The 21597-nt window shown below is 37.5% G+C and overlaps 1 protein-coding gene across 2 annotated transcripts; it reads right to left on the bottom strand.

Moving 5' to 3' along the window:
* Positions 1-654: 654 nt before the first annotated feature.
* On the bottom strand, positions 655-19924 carry LOC145222722 (diacylglycerol kinase eta-like). Of its 2 annotated transcripts, none has more exons than XM_080088902.1 (29): positions 19735-19924; positions 15718-15768; positions 15505-15567; positions 15138-15218; positions 13828-13932; positions 12395-12527; positions 11799-11905; positions 11444-11569; positions 11028-11130; positions 10284-10446; positions 10081-10189; positions 9766-9905; positions 9387-9462; positions 9218-9309; positions 8882-9044; positions 8175-8441; positions 8007-8103; positions 7643-7811; positions 7106-7263; positions 6769-6873; positions 6582-6699; positions 6131-6247; positions 4538-4739; positions 4196-4346; positions 3767-3873; positions 3475-3614; positions 2942-3143; positions 2089-2208; positions 655-1911 (listed from the first exon to the last, which is right to left on the bottom strand). In XM_080088902.1, the coding sequence occupies exons 1-29, from the start codon at positions 19870-19872 to the stop codon at positions 1801-1803; spliced, it is 3714 nt and encodes a 1237-aa protein (XP_079945028.1). In that variant the 5' UTR covers positions 19873-19924; the 3' UTR covers positions 655-1800. The 2 variants fall into 2 exon arrangements, with proteins under 2 accessions (XP_079945028.1, XP_079945029.1); XM_080088903.1 differs by lacking the exon at positions 19735-19924 and adding an exon at positions 15846-15934.
* Positions 19925-21597: the final 1673 nt, after the last annotated feature.

Raw genomic sequence — 21597 nt, 5'->3', positions numbered from 1 at the left:
AGTGTAAGGATTTAATTATAAACCCTTAAAACAGTTGAAAATGATAAAACGCTATAGACACTTTGATTAAAATCAACGACAAGGTTTTTCTCATCAACCAAGAAAGTCTGGACCCTTAAAGTGGACATGAAAAAATATTAAAAATAAGACACGCCAGGTCTGGCACTATGAGCTTGATACTTCGGGTTTAGTATCGTTTGGTTTTTCGTAAAATCTTACTGGAAACCCCAATTATATGAATATCGTCGAAGGAATACAGTTATACATCGTTTTCAGCAAAAACTTATACCACGAACTGGACACGTCTTCAACGTCGGCATTTCGAAGAATATGCTACTTTTTATCAAAATGTCTCTGCGAGCCGCACAACTTTACATAATGAGCATTTCTGTTCTCAATAGATCAATAGACGCAAGCTTCTTTTTGTAGGCTCATATATATATACTCCTATAGTTGTCAACAATGCGAAAAAAATATGCAGTACAGGGCAGTCCATGCATGGAGTTACGGTTGGACACCAATCGAGATAATTATTTATTTTAGTTTATGATATATGTGAACAAACATGATGGAGACACTGACTGGGTGGGTAAGATAAGGACCTGTCATGCAACTGTCACTTTCCCACAGGTAGTGCACCCCTGATTTAGTGAATTTGTAACAAACTGCTAACGAGTTTATTTGCGTTTCAACTGCAATAATCTCGATTGCAAACAAAACAAGGTCACGCAACAAATCAGTAGAAATATACAATTAAACAGTTACACGTCAAAAAAGTAGCAAAAAATACATGCAAAATAACAATTTCCGAAACCTCCAATTGCATTGAAGCATTGAACTCTACGGTAGAATTATCAAATAAGATGGCTTAGGTTGTATTTTGAGCACCTTTTAGTGTGACAACACTCAAAAGCATGCAACGTACGGAGTATTGCTCTTAAAAAGAGGTTAACAGTGCAGCGATATTTAGCTGTGAATCTCATAAAAGCAGGAATGTTTACCAGCTTCATAAGCCGCCTTTGTCAACTTGAGTGAAATAGATGTCCGGTTGACAAAGACAAACGAGAATAACACTGTGCAAATAGAAACAGCAAGGTATTATCGCACATTTGTATGTTTGGCTGCAGAGAAAAACGCTATCTTACCCGATTGTGCTACAAGGTAGTGTTTGAAATATTTTAGGCTATTACGAAATCGATGACCGACTGTCATAAAATCCTCTCACAATGTTTCGATATCGTTAAGACGATGGGCTGATAAACAAGTATGTTTTGGAAATAAAACTTTCAGTGACCGAGCACCTTTTTGCCAAAATTCAAGAGGAAGAAAAATCATTAATAATGTGAGATGCAAAATTGCAGCGATAAAATACTGAGCTAAAACGGAGCAACAGTTCTTCGATTAAAAGTGACATATTTGCAATACAAAGTAGTGTAAAGCGCACAGCGGAAAACGATGTTGTTTTATTGCACGGAATGTTGGGCAATTAAAAAACATGGAAATATACATTTGTCTACCAAAGCGAGAAAAACAAAAAACAAACATGGAAGACTTAAATAGCATTCAAAAATATTTTGCTTGGGCTTTGATCAGCAGCATCACAACAAGTTGTTGCAGTGATTTTATAAATTTCGGGAACTTCTTGTAGTGACACGAAGTTGTGTTTACTTTTTTACAGAAGACTCTTGTCAAGTGAATTTAGGACATTAAACATGTTCACAGCTTTTTTAAGCTTTGATAAACAAAGGCTTTACATTTTGTGGTCATGAGCAGTGTATTTTGCGTGAGAAGGTTTCAAAATTAAAACGATTCTTTCTTCTGTGTTTTCTTGAATAATGGGGCGAGTCTGAAACGACCGCTAGCTCTTCCACTAGGCTTCGAACTTATTGCAACTTCTGTGGACGACGTTGGCTGAGGAAGAAAGTGTTGCATTAAAATAAAATAGCACAGACAACACATTGTCACATTATAAACAACTTGATGCCTTTGTACAATTCCTGCACTTACATGTTAAAATTAGTTTGCGTAGAAGACTTAAGCATCATACCTATGAAGGTTTTCTTTTTATTTATGTTTTCATATTATTACCTGATCATCAGCGGTTTGTTCAACTTGTGGAAGCCATCTGATATCCCTGAGTTTCTTTAACTCTACGTCAAGCCAATCCATCCAGTTAATTATCTTCTCAACCCGATCGTTGCCGATTTCCTAATAACATAATAATGAAATTTAACCAATGTCCGTCAAACTGCAACACACGCATACACGTCAATTTACGTATGCCCTATCTTCCCCTCCCAAAAAATAACAATACCCTACAAACAGGGGTCGGCAATCTTTTTTCTACTGCGGACCGGTTTTGAAACCTAAATTATATCGCGGACTGGCGATCAGAAAACTACAAATATTTAACAATGAATACGCATAAATTAGTTTATGATCCATTAGAAACATGGGCAAAATGTTTTAAAGCATTTAACCTGAAAAAATATATGGCCCGGTAACGAACTCGTCGCGGACTGGTCCCGAGCCGCGGCCTGTCGGTTGCCGACCACTGCGCTACACGACTAACACAGGCTTATTGTAAAAAATTAACTTTAACTTTTGGCACCAGCTGAGTTAAAGCCCAGCATTTCTAAAAAAGGCCAAAAATTTCTTGTAAAACAAAAAATCAAGTGTTGTGCTGTATCTGAGACTACTACATGGCGTATGGGGTTAAGAGGTGGTGTGTGGATAATCCAGATGTCTGTTTCAAACATAAAGTTGCGCATGTGCAGTATTGCGCACATGCTTTTTGGTTTTAGTGTGTAACCACGTAAAAACCTACCTTACCAGCAAAATTCAGCATTAAGGAAAAAAATTCAGCATTAAGGAAAAAAAATTAAGCATTGGTTTTTCATTGGACACTTCGTTTTCAACACAACCAAGAGTATACACTTACCCCAGCTTTCCTGCTGAGCAACAAGTTGAGTTGCGAACTTAAATCACGCACAAGCGAGTGAAACTCAATAGCAAGTTGGTGATTCAGCGAATCTGATGTTGGACCAATCGGACGAAGCTTGTTGGAAAGTCGAAGCAGATTGGAAACAATGGAGTCGATTTCACCGTTGAAGTGACTGCATTCAGCGATTGTCTCATTAATGCTGCAAAAAACGCGAGTTTACCAAACTGCGTAAAAATATTTTCTACCAAAAATGTGGTGCTAAGCTCACAATTGAATCTAACTGTACCAAAGAAATTTCGCTTATGGTGGAAAAAATTATTTGTGAACAAAAAGGAAACTGCTCATAAATATGATGGTTTGTGACATTCAGCTGAAAAATAATTAGGCACTGGGTGACCCCGTCTTATTTTTTATGAGGTGATTCAAATAATCACAAAACAAAACAGTACCATGTAGAATGTGGTCAAACGATAGAAAGAGGAATATAAACTTTAATGTTGGTCTTATTCCCAGAGGGAAGATAAGCTAACCTGGATGCAACAGCTGCCACTGTTTCGGCAAATTCGCTGAGCAGCAAAGATTCATTGTCGGTCAAAAATTCCGAACTAGGATGACGATCAATTCCAAATCTTTGTTTGTCTTTCCAACTTTTTAGCGCGACTTCCAATCTCTGCAACAAAACTTAAACTGTAATGCTCATACTTAATAATCTAGGTTATATTTAAGGTTCATGACCTATCACTTTAATACAAATGAATTTTCTATGGGTATGAAGCTGAACATTTATCCAACTCTAAAACTCGTGATCACCTTCTTACTCACCCTATCACGTGCGAGCATCTGAACCCTGTTTTTGTGTTCAATCTTCACTATACCGGGCGGTTGAAGCCAGGCCTCCCCGTCTGTTTGCAGGGGAACGTGTTCATCACCTGCATACACGCTAACACGTTACCGTATGCAATGAGCATCGAGACGTTACACAGAATATGTTCTCGCACAAGTACAATGCAACACGTAAGTAAAGACCTGCAGTACGCTTCAACGTATTTTTTGACTTGCTTTCAGGGGCACATTTTAACTCGAAAAGCTATTATCACTTAACCTGTTCAGTCCACGCCAAAATACCGAGATGTGAAAGATTGTGCTAAAACGCGTGGGCATACTTTATGGGGAAACAAACGTACAAAACTGCCAAAAAGAAAAAAAACCCTCTAAACTCGTTGTAAAGAAACAAGTGGAAAAATGACGCACCTAAAATTGTGATTTTTACAGATCTGCACTGAGCGATTCTGTGATGCTGCAATACACCATCCGGCACCACAATGGCCATCCCCAGTTGAACTGTGTTAAAAACCGCAACAACTTCCAGGAGTTTATCATCGTAGGAGGGTGCAAGAAATATCTGTAAGAAAAGCATTTGTACTGCATCACTTTAACCAATGTCAGATATTTCTGGGCAATTTATTTGTTTGGTAGCGGCTTTGGCCATGGGCATGGCATTTTACTTTTTATATTTTTTTGCGCAATACTACACTTTCGATGCTTGTACCAGTGTTTTAACATTCATCTTATATTTCGCAAAACTAAACCAACCTCATTAGCAGAACGAATTCCCCAGAAGTTTGCACCACCCATATATGATGTCGTGTTCAACACAACAATCCCCTGAAGTGGAGGAAGGGAGATTTCTTCGCCGTCACATTCCAATTTAATACGTTGTTCCAGATTCTTGTAGGTCTTCATGGCGAATTCTTTTGTGGCAAGAAGTCCGTACCACACCATGTTTTTCGTTCGGCTGTTAAAGTTTGTGTTTACAAATTACAGTTTGTATAATCGGATGACTCAGCTGGTGTAAATTCACCTTCGTAAGGTTTTAAAAAACCAGTTATAAAAACTTGTGACCATAACCACGAAAGCCGCTTATTTGCCGCATTATTTTACGACTTTCAGTTTGCCAACACAGCTATAACTAGAAGGGTGGCTTAGCACATTTTGTCGTTACACATACACTATAACCTGTTTTAAAACATTGATATACTTCCTATGCTTATTTTGTATTAGGCCCCATATGAGCCATCGTCTTTTATAACCTTAGTTGTTTCTGCAGGCAGAAACTCATGGGTCCCCACACATGTAAAGTTAAAAATAGTGCATTTCAAGAGATATCAGATAACCATGAGAAAGTCGGGTGTTGTAAGGTAAAACACACAAAAACGCACTGGGCATACATACTATGTTGAGTACAAACTATACAAATCAGATTCACCCCAGATATTGTTTGAAGTATGTCCTATTTAACGTTCATTTTAAAAGAAAAGATGGACTAAACAGTGGTATAATGGAGTACAACAAAAAATATTTAAGCGTTTTTTTACTTATTTTAGGGGGCTTGTTGAGTAAATGTTGGGGCTACAAGGTAAAACACAACAATCGAAATCTACCAATAGCATAGATTAACAACCCCTTAACTTGCCATGGCGAAAAAACGTCCACCAAGCAACCCACAAACGAGTAACATACAACTGGTTGCCCTTGTAAGACTATTACGCCACAGAAATCTTTCGTTTGTGGTGCCCATTAACATTCACATACGTTTTACACTTTGGGGGCTAGTGGCTAGTGGGGTAAATGTTGGGGCTACAGGGTTAAACACAACAATCGACACCTATAAGTGGCATACTCTACAGTCTACAAGCTATACAAAATTCAGCCAATTCCGACACTGACACTGTTTACAAACTCACCCATTTTAGGGGGCCAGCGGGGTAAATACTGGGGTTATCAGGACAAACAAAGTGGGATGCACATCTACATAACTATATCTACTATCTGTGTAAATTTCATCCAAATCTATCAAACATTTGATGGATAAACGAGTCGGACAAACTTTGAGAAGAAAATGACCCATTTTAAGGGGCTAGTGGGGTAAATACTGGGGTTATCAACAAAAACAAAGTGGGATGCACATCTACATTACTATATCTACCATCTGTGTAAATTTCATCCAAATCCATCCAACATTTGATGGAAAAACGAGTCGGACAAACTTTGGGAAGAAAAAAAACAAAGAAAAAAACAAAAAAACAAATTGAGTAAAATCAATGTGTCCCCTTTAGGGAAGGGGACCCATAATTATCAACCTTCATATCATTGATCGTAAATTGGGGTGTGGAAATTTTTGCTAACCTGCATTTCTTGGGATGTTCCTCCCTTTTTCGGTGAAAGTCAAGCGATATTTTAGCGTCAAGGCCGATCCCGAAATAACTGTTCATCACACATTTTTCTGTAAACATGTGATCAAACCTGCCAAAAATTTAAATGTTTTAGATTTTTAAAGAATTTCTAATCTAACAGCATACAATATTTATAAAAAAAAATTTTATTACAATATGTATGTTTCATGATATAGTCTCTTTTAAAATTTTTGATATCTATGTTCATGTATAATTTCTGTTATTGCGTGCACAAATACACGATGTAAAATGCACTGGGAACAGTACAGCAATCCTGTAGATATATAACGGAAGGTACATCGAATATTTTTTTCGTTCTTTGTGCCATGTTTTCTTTATGATTAGAAAACCCCATGATGAACGAAAAATGGATTTCGTCTATAAAAGTCATTTAATTTTCTTACATGTGGTCATTTATTTCCAGCATAGGTGTGGCGGCCGCACATAAAGTATCAGCATTCTGCAGCAACATTCGACCCAAAAAGCTGCCGCGCGCGTTTCTCTGGTATAGTGGGTTGATAACTAAACACAAAAAAGTAAATCACGCCATGAAACAGGATATCCAAACACGTCAGATATCACGACCATTACTTGTTTGTGAATGACGTCGTTGAGTGGCAAAGTCCGGGTATCTGCTGCCAATGGTGATACGACGTTCGCTCAACGAGGGACCACTTGCACTAAGAGATGCAAAATCTAGAAGAAAATTAAGTCACAGTTAAAACAGATTGAAACGTCAAACATGGATGAAATTTACTCTATTGTAAAAATAATTAACCAACTTTGCCGATATTGCATTATACGACACAATGTGCTAGGTTTTTGAACACAGAAGAATATTTTACTGGATGGTCATGCAGTAACACGACAACGCAAGCAAATATTGATGTATCTTGTACGGCACCCAGTTATAGTTTTAGTTGCTTACTCGCTCTGCGTGTGTTGGTATTTCCCTCTCCACCGACAGCCATTGACGTCTGACGTTGGTAAAAGATGGGCGCCTCCATATCAGCGATGGGAGTTGTGGGTGCAGAACGTGAACTTGGACGACATTCCGGGACTGACAACGTCGATGGAGGTTCACAACTATACAAGAATAAGCGTTTTCCTACCGAATTTTAAATAGTCGTTAGGAAGGGTTGCAGACAAACAAACAGAAGAAACACTGCGATCACTACTTAAGCAGTCATCAATATTGAACACAAACTTCGATTTTAAGAAAGAGAAACACAAGTTTCGCATTCAGCTCGAAGTCCACTTTTTATGGGCAGCAGACACGTGCCGAAAAAAAGACAGGTACAATCAGTCCCGTGTTCGGCCATTCCTGCTGTATATGAACAGTATAGCAAAACTTCCGGAGTTTATTTAATTAGATAGTCACAATGTATTAAATTTACTGCGGAAAAACTCTCATGAAACACCTTCAACTCATAAGAACTTAAGTCACCAATGGAACAAAATATACCTTTCTGTTTTCATTGTGGTAGATTCAACAATATTTAACGCTGTCGACAGGTTTTCTATCGTTGTCGTGGCAACTTCGGTGGTAGTTGACGTCATAGTGTCGATAGGTTCCTCTTCAATACGCACAGGTAATTTCTTTAACTTGGTCTGATCGTTTTGTTCGTCCACGGCTGCACAAAGAAGATTCGACACTAGTTAAAGTCCTTAACATCGATCAGGTTTGGATTAAAATGTCATCAAGCGCTAATGGAAACGAGGTTGCTTGCGAAAGCTAATTCCACTCCGGATCAATAAAAGCTCGGAGTGTGTCAAGAATAAGATGGAATTAACCCACACACTCGCAGCAATGGATGAGGTTCTCTCACCTTTTTCTGTGTGTTCGATAATTTGACGGACCGCTTTTTTGAGGCTGTTAGCGCGAAGCATAAGCTGTGAGCGCTCTTCAAACACTCGGGAAACGCTCTGGAAGCAAACAACAAAGTAAAGCTGCTTAAAATCACAGAGAAATCCTAAAGAAGTGCAATTATGCATACTTTTTTCTGTCCGCTTTCGTATTTTACGGTTTGTGCGTTTGTTTCCTGATCCGGACTCTGCCCAGGAAGTGTCACGTTCACTTTGACCGGTGCAGCAGAGTCAGAAGTTATGTCCTCATCCGTTGTCAACTTATGAACATTTTCGGATTGCAAGACATCAGTTTGAGTTTTTTCTTCTGCTGGTGATTTTGCAGTTGGTTCGACTTCCTCCTTTCTTTCTTGATGGATTTGTACGCTCGCCGCAAACTGCTTCATCATTTGTTGCTTCTAAAATATTGCACTCCTGGTCACTTTTATCGATAAAATACGTCCCAAGATCAATTTTAATCAAGTAATCTTCCATTTAAAGTCGATACCACAGCTTTCTTAAGTTTAGCTATTTTGTTACTGCTTGCTTCGAAAGTTTAAAATATTGTTTTCACTTTGAAGTTTGACAGTTTTGCCTAAGTTCCAACTTGTTGAGCCAGCAATTATTTGGTTTGAAGGCATACAAGTGTACGCTATGATCGGTTCACATTTTCGTCAGCAAAAAATTTAAAATTAGAAATTTGAGGGGTAAGTCCAGGCTTGGTACACAAGTTACATCACTGCCTAAAATACTTAAATATTAAATTTTGTTTACATTATGTAAGCACTTCAACTTCCGAGGGCACTTTCAGTGAAAAAGGCTGAATTTCCTAACAGCAAATAAATTTAATAATCAATACCAGGGAATGTTCTTCAGCGAGTTTCGATTCTTGGTTAAGTGCGTTCAACAGGGATTCAAGTTTTTCGTCAAGAATTTTGCATTTCTGGGTTACTTCGGAGTTGTCATCAGCGTACAGTTTGCCAACTTTTGCCACGAAGTCTTTGATGGTTTCACATAAAACACTGCAACAACAGTAACAAACGTAGGTCGAGCAAACGAAATTATGGAAACTATCCAAAACTATTGGAAAGTCTGGTTTTGAGGGGATGTCCCCGTTAGGTTTAGAATTGTTGTACTCAACTGTTTACATAAAAGTGTAGTACTTGTACTACTTGGTTTTGGTGTTTGAACTTACGCTGAGGAACTTATTATTTCCGGATGCTTATTGGATTGGAGAATGGTGGCAAGGTGATCAGCAACAGTGTGTTCATATTCGGTCATTGCAATCTATGTGAACAACAAACAGAATAATACGTAATGTAACCGATTTGGAATAAAAGTTAAATCTCACGCGTTTTTCTTACATTACTGTCTTCGGGAGTTTGGGTGGCAAGAGGCATTGGAATCGGGGTTTTTCCTTCGTACGCTTTAACGCTCCACCTATGAAAAAAAACATGGAGAAACCAGAAAAATAACACTAAGTGCGAGAAATTGTAAGAGATTTTTTTTGGAAAAACACGGTATGCAGCGAAAATTGGAATTGCACTCTTTGTTACATACGTTTGCATCAGTTAAGATTATCACGCAAAATGTGCTTCTCCAACACGACCAACTTTTGTTTGCATAGAAGAGTCATCTTGATAAACGTTTTAAGTTTGTAAATTATTTAGATCATATTCAGTACAGTGTTAAACATAGAGCTCGCTTTTAAGCTTTTTTCGTTAGGGACATCTTAATATTTACCTGTCAAGCAGTTTAGCACTTGCTCGTTCATATCTTTCGATGATTGCTGGAACTTGTGTGTCGTCATCACACACGTTTCCCCATCCCATCACTTGGGCCAGATCGTTACCAGTGCCAAGTGGCAAAACACCAACCTGCGCCTAAGAATTGCGGACAAAAATAAACACAAATGTAGTTGCTATACAACAACAAACTGTTACAAAAAAACTGCACAAAAAACAAGCAATGCGTAAATTGCTAATAGTTTTCGCTGTGCTACGTTGTATGTGTGTAGTAAACGCAAGAGAAGGCCATTTTCATGCTCCACTAACCAACCTTGTTCTGCATGTTGAGTTTATCGAGCTCATTTAACACCCAGCCAACCGAACCGTCTCCGCCACATATCAGAATACGAAAGGTATCAAACTTGCGAAACATTTTTAATCTGAATAAAGCAAAATTAAGCGAATTTATTTAATCACAAAATTTAGATGCAAATGTGAATTTTAGGTTGATGTGTAAAATGTTTTCGAACCTACCCTACTTGAGGTCCTGAACACATGAGGTCAAAAACTTGCGCTGGATTGAGGAACTGGCGGAATCGGCGAAGGAACTTTACACCTTGGTTGTCACCGCTCTTTGAATTGACAAAGACGAGCAGAGGGCTTGTACACTGCGCTGATGGGACGGCTTGCCAAAACCCTGAAATAGCAAGTTTTAATCTGAAGTAAGTCAGCACTCCAACAATAGTTTTGACTTCACATTCCAAGTAACCAAGGGGCATAAGAATTTCGTTTCGGCTCAGTAATTTAACTGCGTTGTTTGGGCGCATCAAATTGCCTCCGAGTAAGTACAGATAAACAGTTTGCATTGGTTGACACAATATTTTGTGGGACAATAATAAATGGTGACTATAATGACAAGTTGAAAGATACAACTGTAAACCATCGTAAAGTGATAATCTGATAAAAGTGCTACTGACTTACAATGACCAATTTTGCAACACCCAGAAATATCGCGAACCTATTTAAGAAACGAAAAACCAATGAGAATTACCCAAACCATGTTATTGCTACAGTCCTCACTCAGTGCAACACGCAGCAAACCTAGCAAAACAGTAAAAAACACAATTCTCCTAGGCAAGAGAACGCATTGAACCGCGAGCTATTTCGATTCGCCAAGTTTTTGTTCAGCGTTTCGTGTAACGCTGTCTATTTTGGTCGATTCCAGGAAAAGGCTTCCCTTGTAGTCCGAATTCAATTGAAGCATTATGTGGAACTTACCATCACCGTCTTGTGAATGAATGGCAGTGGGCGGAACGATGGAAAGCTTGCACGACCCGATGCCACATTTGCTTGACATGTGATTTCGACACGCCGTGTGCACCTAAACCGTGCAAAACATAAGAATTCAACAAGTTACTACCACACTTACTCAAGATTAAAAAGCGGAGCAAAACATTGGGGACTGTACACGGTTGCGAAAATACACTGCAAACACGTGAATATAGTACAAAGTCCATTGAGAAAAGTTTAAAGATATGTAGGTCTTGGGGTATTTTCAACAACAACAAAACATAGCGATGCTTTTCCATAGTGGAAAAGTGAAAGGAAGATAGTCTTCCTACTGTAAGATGTTACCAATCGTAGTGGGAATTTTACATTTTTACATCACTAAATGTCAAGGATGTATGACGTACCACGCTTCTGCACCACAAGCACTTCCAGTCCTGGAGTCTTAATACACTTCCGCACGTCTTGTCACAAACTGCACATTTCGCGCTTACTGGAAGGTTACCTTCGAGCCATTGATGAGGAATCCAAACCTAAAAATAATCGGTTTTTACAAGCAAAATAAAAATGCAATTTTGACGTGAAGATACAGTAATTGGGAAATATTTGTATGTCACAACCGATAAGCTGACATGGAACGCAAATGGCTAAAATGTGCGGGACAAACATTCAGATTTTATTGAATCATCCTACAGAAGACTTTTAGTAAACCACAATTTAAATACGAAGCATGTAATGTAATCCAATCAGCCTTATACTCACCCCTTCCTCGTCTTCGATGACATTTTTGCCAACAGCTGCAAGAGTTGCCCATTTGCAGTTGTTGAGGGCTCTAGCGGCGCATCGCTTGTGAGCTTTGAACTTGCAAACTGCCAACGCACGACATCATGTCAATATTAATGCCGATAATTGGATACAGTCCACGAGGCTAACCAGGGCAATTACCAAGCCTACTGCTATTAATGGAAGCCACTAGCTGAAGTCAACTACTTACGACCACAAACAGCATGCAGTCGTTTGTGTAAAGTGAGTTACTTAAACAATCTTTCTCGTGCTTATGGAACGACAGAAGTAATTTGCATGAGAAAGACCACTTGTTTTAAAATAACAAAACATGTAATTAAACTAACACTGGTAGTTTTGAATTCATATTACCGGTTTGTGGCAACAGAACATTTACAGTATGTTTGGTTTTATTGAAAATTAAAATTGTATAAAAATTATATTTAAAATTAATACGCTGAGAAACATGTTACCTAAATAATTTGATCTAAATTTTTATACACACAAATTTTAACATAGACACGGGTATTTTACAATGTAAAAAAACGCCAGATAGAACCGTGATTTTTGCTTACCATCGCAAGACAATCCATGATTCATGACACCAGGCAAAACCTCCCTACACACATTGCAGAAGGTCGGTCTGTTGTGTGTGCAAGCATACCAGTTGTGTCCATCCGAAAAGTTATCCATGTATAACTGATGAGGCTGTAACAAATGGTAAACATCCAGATTTTAAAATTCACTTCGCTACTTAGCCTTCACAAACAACCAGAAATTCAATTTGATCAAAACATAACCTGAAAACCACATAACAATGTAAGTGAAGTACTTAGTCGAATCATCTGAACAAATACGAATCTGTTTACATTCCACCTGTCGCTCAATTACACATGAAACCAACAAAACTTCGGCTAGAGTCCTTTCAACTCGGCAATCCTGACTTGCATAGACTTGTTTAGTTTGCTAACCACGTTTTTGTTTTCGGCAAAGCATGCGATGAATCTTAGCCTGTGAATGAAGCTTCCTTCCGCGTTTGTCAAGTCGCTTTTCTTCCACCGCTCAGTCCTCTTGCGTCTGCAGCCTGCTCAACTTTTACGCATGTTTACATTACTGCCAGGAGGGCTGTCAATATTTGCCTCTCACTGTTTCGTCAAGCGACTGTCCTAGCTGTAATCGACGATGTTCGCACATAACTGCCATAAATACCTTTCTGCTAAGTATAGCAATAACATTCTACATCCCAGCTTGTTGGTTACACGATGAACACCAAAGACAAAAAACGCGAACACTTCAAGCGTTCTTGCCACTTGAGCGACTTTTTATAGAAGTAGTGAACTTCATTTTTAAATCAAATGAAACGCAAACCTGAGGCTTCAAAACTGTCAAAATTTCAAGTAATAAAGTTTGAACGATTTTTAAACATAACCATTTTTAAGTAAGCCTTCAGTTGGTTTAATGACCAATTGGAAAGACAACCGTTGCTTATTGACCACACTTTGCTAAAATTGTCGTATATACATGTTATAAACTTGTAAATGCGAGATAAACCACAAAAATATAATTTCTGTTGAACAAAAGGGACATCAGATTTTTCTGCTGACAACTGTTCTTTCACTAAAACTTTGTTTCGTGGACAGCGTGTTTTGTTACGCTTCAATAGGAACAACTAATAATAGAATCGTTACTTTCCCGGAACCATGTCCTGACAACAGCGAACTACATCTCCACACCAGAACGCATGTTACAATTGCCACAATTGAGGGCTTGACGGAGTCGGGATCCACACTACGCTAAATCAATTACTTCCAGGGAAATACATTATTTATAAGCAAGAACAAAGACGCTTTGTCCTCCAAAATAAATTCCCATCAAATTGACTTTTGTGCAGGGAATAAAAAATGAAATATAAATTGCTGCAAACATTGAGATCCATAAAAATTTGTCAGGATTCAATGTGCAAATAACGATCTATGTTATACTTTTTTACATTTACGTTTTAACTTACCCAGTAGAATTCACCGGCTTGGACAGCTTTTATCGCTGATATCCATTCGTCCATTTCTTTTCGAGATTCAGCACATAAAATTAAACGACAAGACGAACCAATGATCTGAAAAAAAAATAAAACCATTTTTTCCAGGAAGTGCTAAAATAGCAATTTTCCATGCACCAGTTTTGTAACGCATTGTTTATTAAAGCGAGAAAACTTAAAGGTTAAAAAATTTCTGCAAAAACAACAACAGTCACACAAACTAAGCTGCAGCAAAATCTTATTACTTCAAAGGTGAAAGAACATTGATAAAGATTTGAAATTTCTAAGTACAAAAGACCCTACATTATCAGATCAAGCCGAAGCAGCCAAATGCTTAAAACTAACTGAATATCGACCTATCTCACTTACAGATGACGGGCTATCAATGCGCTTGCCAGACACACTGTGTAACATCTCACAGCACACACCTGTTGTTTTTAGTTCCAAGAAAATCAACAAATTTAAGCCTGAAATATGCTGCACTGGGGCGTCATATCTCACAAGCAATCTTCATCGCATGGTGTTACTAAATCTTAATAACGATCATTGGGCTGACTCTTCTGCCCTGGGCAATACCGAAAATAACATCAATGCCGACGCAGGTTTACAACATCATCCGACGTCACTGGGACAACTTTGACGTACGTCACAGTTAAGATTTTTGCTTTTATCGTCACTTGATCCTAATAAAAGCGGCATAGAATAGCTTACATACCAAACAAGCAAATAACATGACACTACAGCCGTAAAGGTTATATCTGCGCTTAGTAAGTAGAAACTGGAGCTTGACATTTTCATCTCTGAAACATATACCTTTTACTTATCGATATTTTTTTTGGCATTCCGTATATCCACTGCTATTGTTAGTTGGCTTTATTGTTAGTTGTGTGGAAATATAACAATGCAAAAGCAATGCACAGATGAACATCTAGTTTGGTATAACAGCTAATTGTCAGTGGTTTCACCCATTTGTTGTAGTACGTAGAAACATGGCTATTTTTACACAATAAATCTATTTTTTTTATGGTTCGTGTAACACTTGCTTTTTGACACTTCCCATGGAGCAGTGTTTCCAGTGCATCCCTTGACAAAGAAAATATATCTTTCCCACGTAATTGTTCAAAGTGTGCGTCATTCGCCTGGTTTCTCTTCCTCGCGTAAACAGATATACTTTTATCTAATTTCTGCGTTTTACAAATAGACCTCGAAAATTCAACGTAAATGTTAAAACAACAACAACCCTGTATAACTATCTATATTATGTGCGCAAGTAAACATCTCACCGAAAAACTGCAATTGATATTCTTCGTGCTTCTTTCGGCCACACTTGAGTCGGTGAGATCGACCTCATTGAAAATATCCGACTGTTTTGAGAGTGAGGAGAAAGTTTAAATCTGCCCCAGGACAAGTTGTAAAAAGACCAAAATTGCAAACTCGCACCACGGAAGTAATGAATACATGACAAAAAAAAATAATGCTGGAAGCAGTTTTGCAAACAAACTGAAGGTGGTAATGAAAGTTAATTTAAAAAAAAAAAAAAAATTTAGAAGAGACTTAGAACCAAGTAAATATTTGTGACAGGATTAAGTAGTCAATAAAACAGCGCCAAACAAACATCAAGTGCAGTAGTAGGTGAAAATATCAACTTACGTTTTCATGTTTAGCATAGAAAATTCTTCTTGGCCGTAATTTGAAGTAATGTGAACGCCACCGCTGAAAAAATGTGGATGTTTTTTTAAAATTCAAGAAAAATATGGTTGCACAGCGGAAATGTTTGTCTTGGGCGTTTTAGCCATTCTACAAAACTAAGCAATTAATCAAATAATTAATTGTTGGTAAAAACAACCGGCTAATTCAAATCACCTGGAAAGATGACGATGTTTGTTTCAACAAGAATCCTTCCTTAATACAAGTCTGTAAACACAAATTGTTATACGTTAGAGCTGCAATAGTTTGTTCATAAAAAGCTGTACTTTCTGCATAATACCTACCTTACGTTTTTCGACACTATATTTTTTTGGCAAGCGCCTGATTCCCGACATTTCTCACACACAAAACCCTATTCAAGCAAATCGGGTTTGTACCATCTGGATTAAAAAATGTTCAACACACATTACACGTTATACGGTGATGTGCCTTTTACAACGTGTGTTTCGTCTTAGGAAGACAAGCTGTTTCCTGATCTGTACCTGACAAGTCGTTGCACGCACCGTTTTCTTATTAATCTGTCTGTCCTTTGGGAATTTGAAATTACAATTCGTCACTTGTAATGACGTTTCGAAATCAATATTGGAATTAGTTTGTCACTATTCCGCAAGACGCGTTATTATTTTTGCGCATATAGGGCCAATGATGTAATCACCCAGCTCTTTGATTGACGGACAACATCTAAATCTTAACGTTCAAAACAACGAATATTGCACGGTCAGATGACATTCCTTCAAACTATTTTTACATGCCATCAAATCGTTTGCAAAATAAAACAACTTGAAGTTAATTCATGAAATGTTAAACTCGTAATTACTATGGCTGACCTGAATTTCTACTTGTGCAGTGATAATGCTTGCACAGCCGTACATCACTTGGCAAGCCGTTAAGCTTCTTTTAGACTGTCGCAAAAATCGATAAACCCGTTGACCATTCAGTAGCCACTTGTATGAATATTGCCATGTTAAAACAGAGAAAACTAAGTCTGACGAACAGAGCTAAAAGTCCCAAAAAATTAGCTACCTATTCGTGGTTAAAACGTATAGGTTGACCTGCAAAACAAGCTTTCATATTCCATGCGACAAATTAATAAAAGAAACACAAGCAAAGCTTTAACATATAGACCTACAACCTTCAGATAAACTAAAATTCTTCCTGGGGTTAAGATTCGGCGAAATTTACTATTTTTGGCAAGTGGGGCTTTCTCGGGTTTTAGCCTCTTTCCCCGCGCCATGCGTAATGTTTTTCAGCCGCACCTTAGCCTTCGAATACAAGCTGTACGTTAAAGCCATTGTAAATTTACGTTAACCTCATTGAAATGGAAATATCATCGAAATTTAATTCCGCGACAGGTAAATTTATTTTGGACAGACAACGTTGTGCACCAACTTCGTCAAAGTTTGGAGAAAATCGCATTAAGTGATCTGATACATTGAAGCAAAACCACAACTTGGGAGTATACACAGTGTTTATCCATGCGATAACTTAGTAACGCAACCACAGTTAAGTTGTTTTTTCTTCACAGAAAAAAAAGTTTTTTTCTGACATTCTCGTATGTCATATACAATACTTTCTTGCATTTATTTTTTTACTTTTAAAAGCATCAAGAGAAAACATGTTTTAAAAACATTTTTATTGTGGAGTAAGCGTTGAACTAAATGTCCGAATGTGATGGTCACAACAAACAAGACCATGTTTTATTTTCGAGACAAAATTCAAAATTGAAAACATATGGACGACCCATACATTTCATTGGAAAAACGAGTTATTTGCACCGCAAAACTATAACAGGCTCGGAGTCGCAAAGCCACAATTTCGTTCTAATAGCGCCACCTGTCGGAACAAACACGAACGTTTGTTGTCGCAATGAGGCGCATTTCAACCTTGCCTCAAAAGTTTTCACTTGACAAACTACTTTTTAAACTCGTCACATGATCTGCAAATGAAGGCGTGTTAACATTTTTTGACAAAGCTCGCACATAATCGACCATACTATTAAAGCATTTTTTTATTTATTTATGTCTTTTTTTCCTTGAATTTATATTACTGTGACTTGAATACATTTGACAGTCAACTTACGGGTTGGACTTAAGCATAGTTTACTTTGTTCGAAAAAATAGAAGAGCTGATGAAGCTATAATTTAACACGAATAAGTATCCCTGTTGTTATGAGATGCGGCCATGGTTCAGCGATCTAATTGTGGAATGTTGGAAACTCCTACTTTCGACCTAATGGAACAAAGTGCCTTTTGGAAAATTATACGTATATACAAAGCTTTTCACGCGTACAGAGAACGAAACCTTTCAAATTTCAGCCAGTTACAATTTCGAATGAGACTCCTACCGTACAACGCACCATATCAAACCACTAACAATAGTTTGTCGTAACTAAAATATGTTGTAATTCATGGTGTCCAATTCTTACAGGGTTGCTTTAATTTTGTCGTTTCTTATCGCATGTAAATTTTTTGACCAATTATATCCCGTAAAGCAGTGTTTCATACCGGAACGGAACGAAACGAAATAACGTTATTCGTTGTGAGCAAATTATTTATTTCGTTATTTCGTTCTGGACCGATATTTTCATTTCGTTCCGGTCTGACCGAAATAAATATATAACGGTATTTTTCGGTATTCGGTCTTAACAAAAGCACATTTCTTTCTGGTCTTTAAGCGAAAAAAGAAAGTTGCAACACACAAAAATTATTGTCGGTAGTTGTTACGTCACATAACATTTGTCAATGATGATCAAACGAATGTAAATTGTAAGAGCTTAACGGCGCGAAATTTTCAGCAATTGTTTCATGTCAAATGTTCAGAACGAAATACCGGAATAAAAAATAACGTTATTTCGTTCCGTTCCGGTATTTTGAATTTTTTATTTCGGTATTTCGTTCCGGTATTTGAGCCAAAAATTATTTATTTCGTTCCGGTATAACGTTCCGTTCCGTTCCGGTATGAAACATTGCCGTAAAGAAAAGTAGTTACAAAAGACCCAACAAACTTTAACAAAGTCAGAATTACAGAAATGAAATTCAACGAGCACGACATAAATTGCCGACAAACTTCAAACAAAAGGTCGCCACCAATCACGGTGCGTGTATTATATTCTGGTACGTGAAATAATTTGTCCACGCGTTTGCATCACAGGGAACATTTTCGCGCAATACGAAAATAGTTCACACAGTAATCGACTTCCGGCGTCGGGAGAAAAACTGAATCACGGCTTGCTTGTGAACAAATCATTGTGACGTCTTAGCGTCTGACGATTTCCCACATTTTAGGGCATTTTCTTTTTATAGCAACGATCTTTAATATTACGTTCTTTTCAAATAAAAAGGGCCATAAATACAAATACCCTTTTTTCGGACATATAATGCTTGTGTCGTTTTCAAAAAAAGTTACACTGACATTTAACTAGTGCACAACACGTTTTTAAAACCGAATGTTCTTTAATGAAGGTTTTTGGATGACAGTCCACAACAAATTACCACAAACACTCAATGGTTTCAAAATGTCTTTTTAATTGCATATACAAGTGTGAGAAGCCCAGGGGAAGCGATTGAGCTATGACAGAACGGACAGACGCCAACGCTTCCATTGTAATACCGAAATAGAATTCAAGGCGACCCGATCTCACGTAAAATAAACTAAAAAATTAAGGAGAAGCGAACTGTTGGTCGGGGAACACATTTCCTGAGTGACAACCAATTGTTTTCCTTGTGGTCAAAGCTAGCAAGCAAATGAAGCCCTAATTGGCAAATGACCCACATCATTGTAAAGGCCAAGTGAAAATGGTCCTATTACAGTTTAAAATAATAAACAAAAAGTCTCCCGTTCTTCCTGGAAGTTTCACTAAAATATTGTGACAATCCTGTGTGAAAATATAATTTAAACCAATTCACCAAATGTATATTTTGAAAAGTAATTAATGAAAAACTAAGTTGTTTTAATATGCCCACCTATGACATTAACTGGTCAAATTTTCCTTTTTACTTTATCAAACACAACACACCAAAACACAAACTTTTAACAGAATCATGACAAATGCTTCTCTCATTTCCATTGTACATGAAATATACAAATTTAAAGTACACTACTATTTTGTTGTCAAGTATTTTTAATTATTTTAACACAAGACTGGTCTCTAGAGTTTAGCATGCTGCTACGTACCCGGCTTTTTAGTTGCTTTTTTGTTGACACTTTACGCAGTAGTTGTTTGCCTCCAGTCTCATTTGTATCCCCATCACTGTCAGAGGAGAGATTTTGTTCCACAGTCAAAGTTAAAGCTTCAGCAAACACTTTTGTCATTTTACATCTGCTATTTAATGGTACATTACCGCCTACAACCCAATAAAAACAACAAAATTATTCATTAACAAGTCTGCAACAGTCAGCACTGTTACTTTTAATCAGCACTGTTACTAATCAAAAGAGTTACCGAATCCTCTCTACCACACTCAAAACCAAAGGCGAGGTATTTTCTCTTCTCTGACCCTTACATAAAAATGAATACGAAACATGTCTTATTAATATTAATGTAGTTGGTCTGAATTTCCATTACACTAAGTATCTATTCCTTTCATTCTGATCCTATGTCATTCTCTACCCTTTCAAGAACCTGCACGGCTTCAGTAAAAACATTAATTTTAAAAATCAAATTGTTCTTTGATGATTTTTTACTAAAAGTAAAATAGTTACACTGTTGTAAGTATAATTGGACAATTATATTACCTTCCAGATTACAAACATGTTAACAATTGTTACTTTTAAAGTAATACAGACTTTACTAATGTCACTTTGATACGCTTTACCTTAGTGTTGTGTGACATAATCTTTCCAACAACAAAACATACTAATTTGACATCCATCAATGTGTGCATGAAATGGTTTGCTTCTAGTATATTACAGATCAGACTTATCAGAAAAGGAAAACAAATTTAGCATTGTTGTTAGGCTACATAGAAGAGTGTTTAGCTTCAGTATACTGTGTATACACAATACACATGACTCAGTATTTGTATTCTCAAATCTCAAGTATGCAAAAAGAGCACTTCGGATCAGACAAATAAATGTCAATTTTTTAGCTCCTAATGAATATTTAGCGGTAATTAGTTTCCTATTTTCCTGAACGACTATCATACAACAAAATACTTTAATTACCTGAATATTTTACGCTGAAAAAACGTAGATTAATAGCAGGAAAATCAGGCTATTGGCAAAAGTTTGATATGTAAGAACAGAATTTACTCCACCTCACAAAGCATCTGCAATTCTCCATCAGTCTGGTTCTGGTTCTGTGGTTAACATTCGCATTTCGCAGTTCGCATTCAGTCTTAACTTTTCAGACAATTTTTTTCATTTTCATTTGGACAAGGTTGGGGCATCCAGGATACAAATTACCAACCTGGTTGTAGTTTTAAGGAAAATGTAAATGAGACACCAGCTGGCCCAGAGACGTCTATTCCAGTGCAACTCAAACTTTTTCGGCCAGGGTTCTTGAAGCGTTCAGTAGTTTAACTTTACATACATAGAAGAACAAAATTTTTTATTTGAACGGAACTGAAATGCGGAAAATAACGGCCCAACTAGACGTAAAAAGCGACATGCTTATTGTTTAAACGTTTCGGCAAATGCTCATCTATGTGGGCCGTTATTTTCCATCATTAATGAACAGATCCGTATATAGTGTTCCAATAGGACAGAAAAATACTAGTCTATGTTTCTATCATTACAACTGCGAACAAAAGTTGGCCTTTACCAGTAGTCAACTACAGGCTTGCTGATGGAACCCCAATTTAGATTTTAAGTTTCCCTTGTGGGAGCTTGTAACGCGAGGATGAGTTTACATTCGTGTTGCTCGTTCTTATCGAATTAGCTGGTTGGCCGATCCGAGTTGACAACGGCATTTAATAAGAAGGTTTCTGGGTTTGTCGTAGAGTAGCCTACCGGGAAGTCCTTGTTATATGGGTTCAAATCCTACACTGGTTTTAGCGTGTGTTGGCACACCTGTTAGCGATTTCGTCAGTCACCCCG

Source organism: Phallusia mammillata, chromosome 4 (assembly GCF_965637545.1).
Source record: "Phallusia mammillata chromosome 4, kaPhaMamm4.hap1.1, whole genome shotgun sequence".
NCBI lineage: Eukaryota > Metazoa > Chordata > Ascidiacea > Phlebobranchia > Ascidiidae > Phallusia > Phallusia mammillata.
Note: the sequence above shows the minus strand (reverse complement) of the source record. Positions and strands in the feature narration are given on the sequence as shown.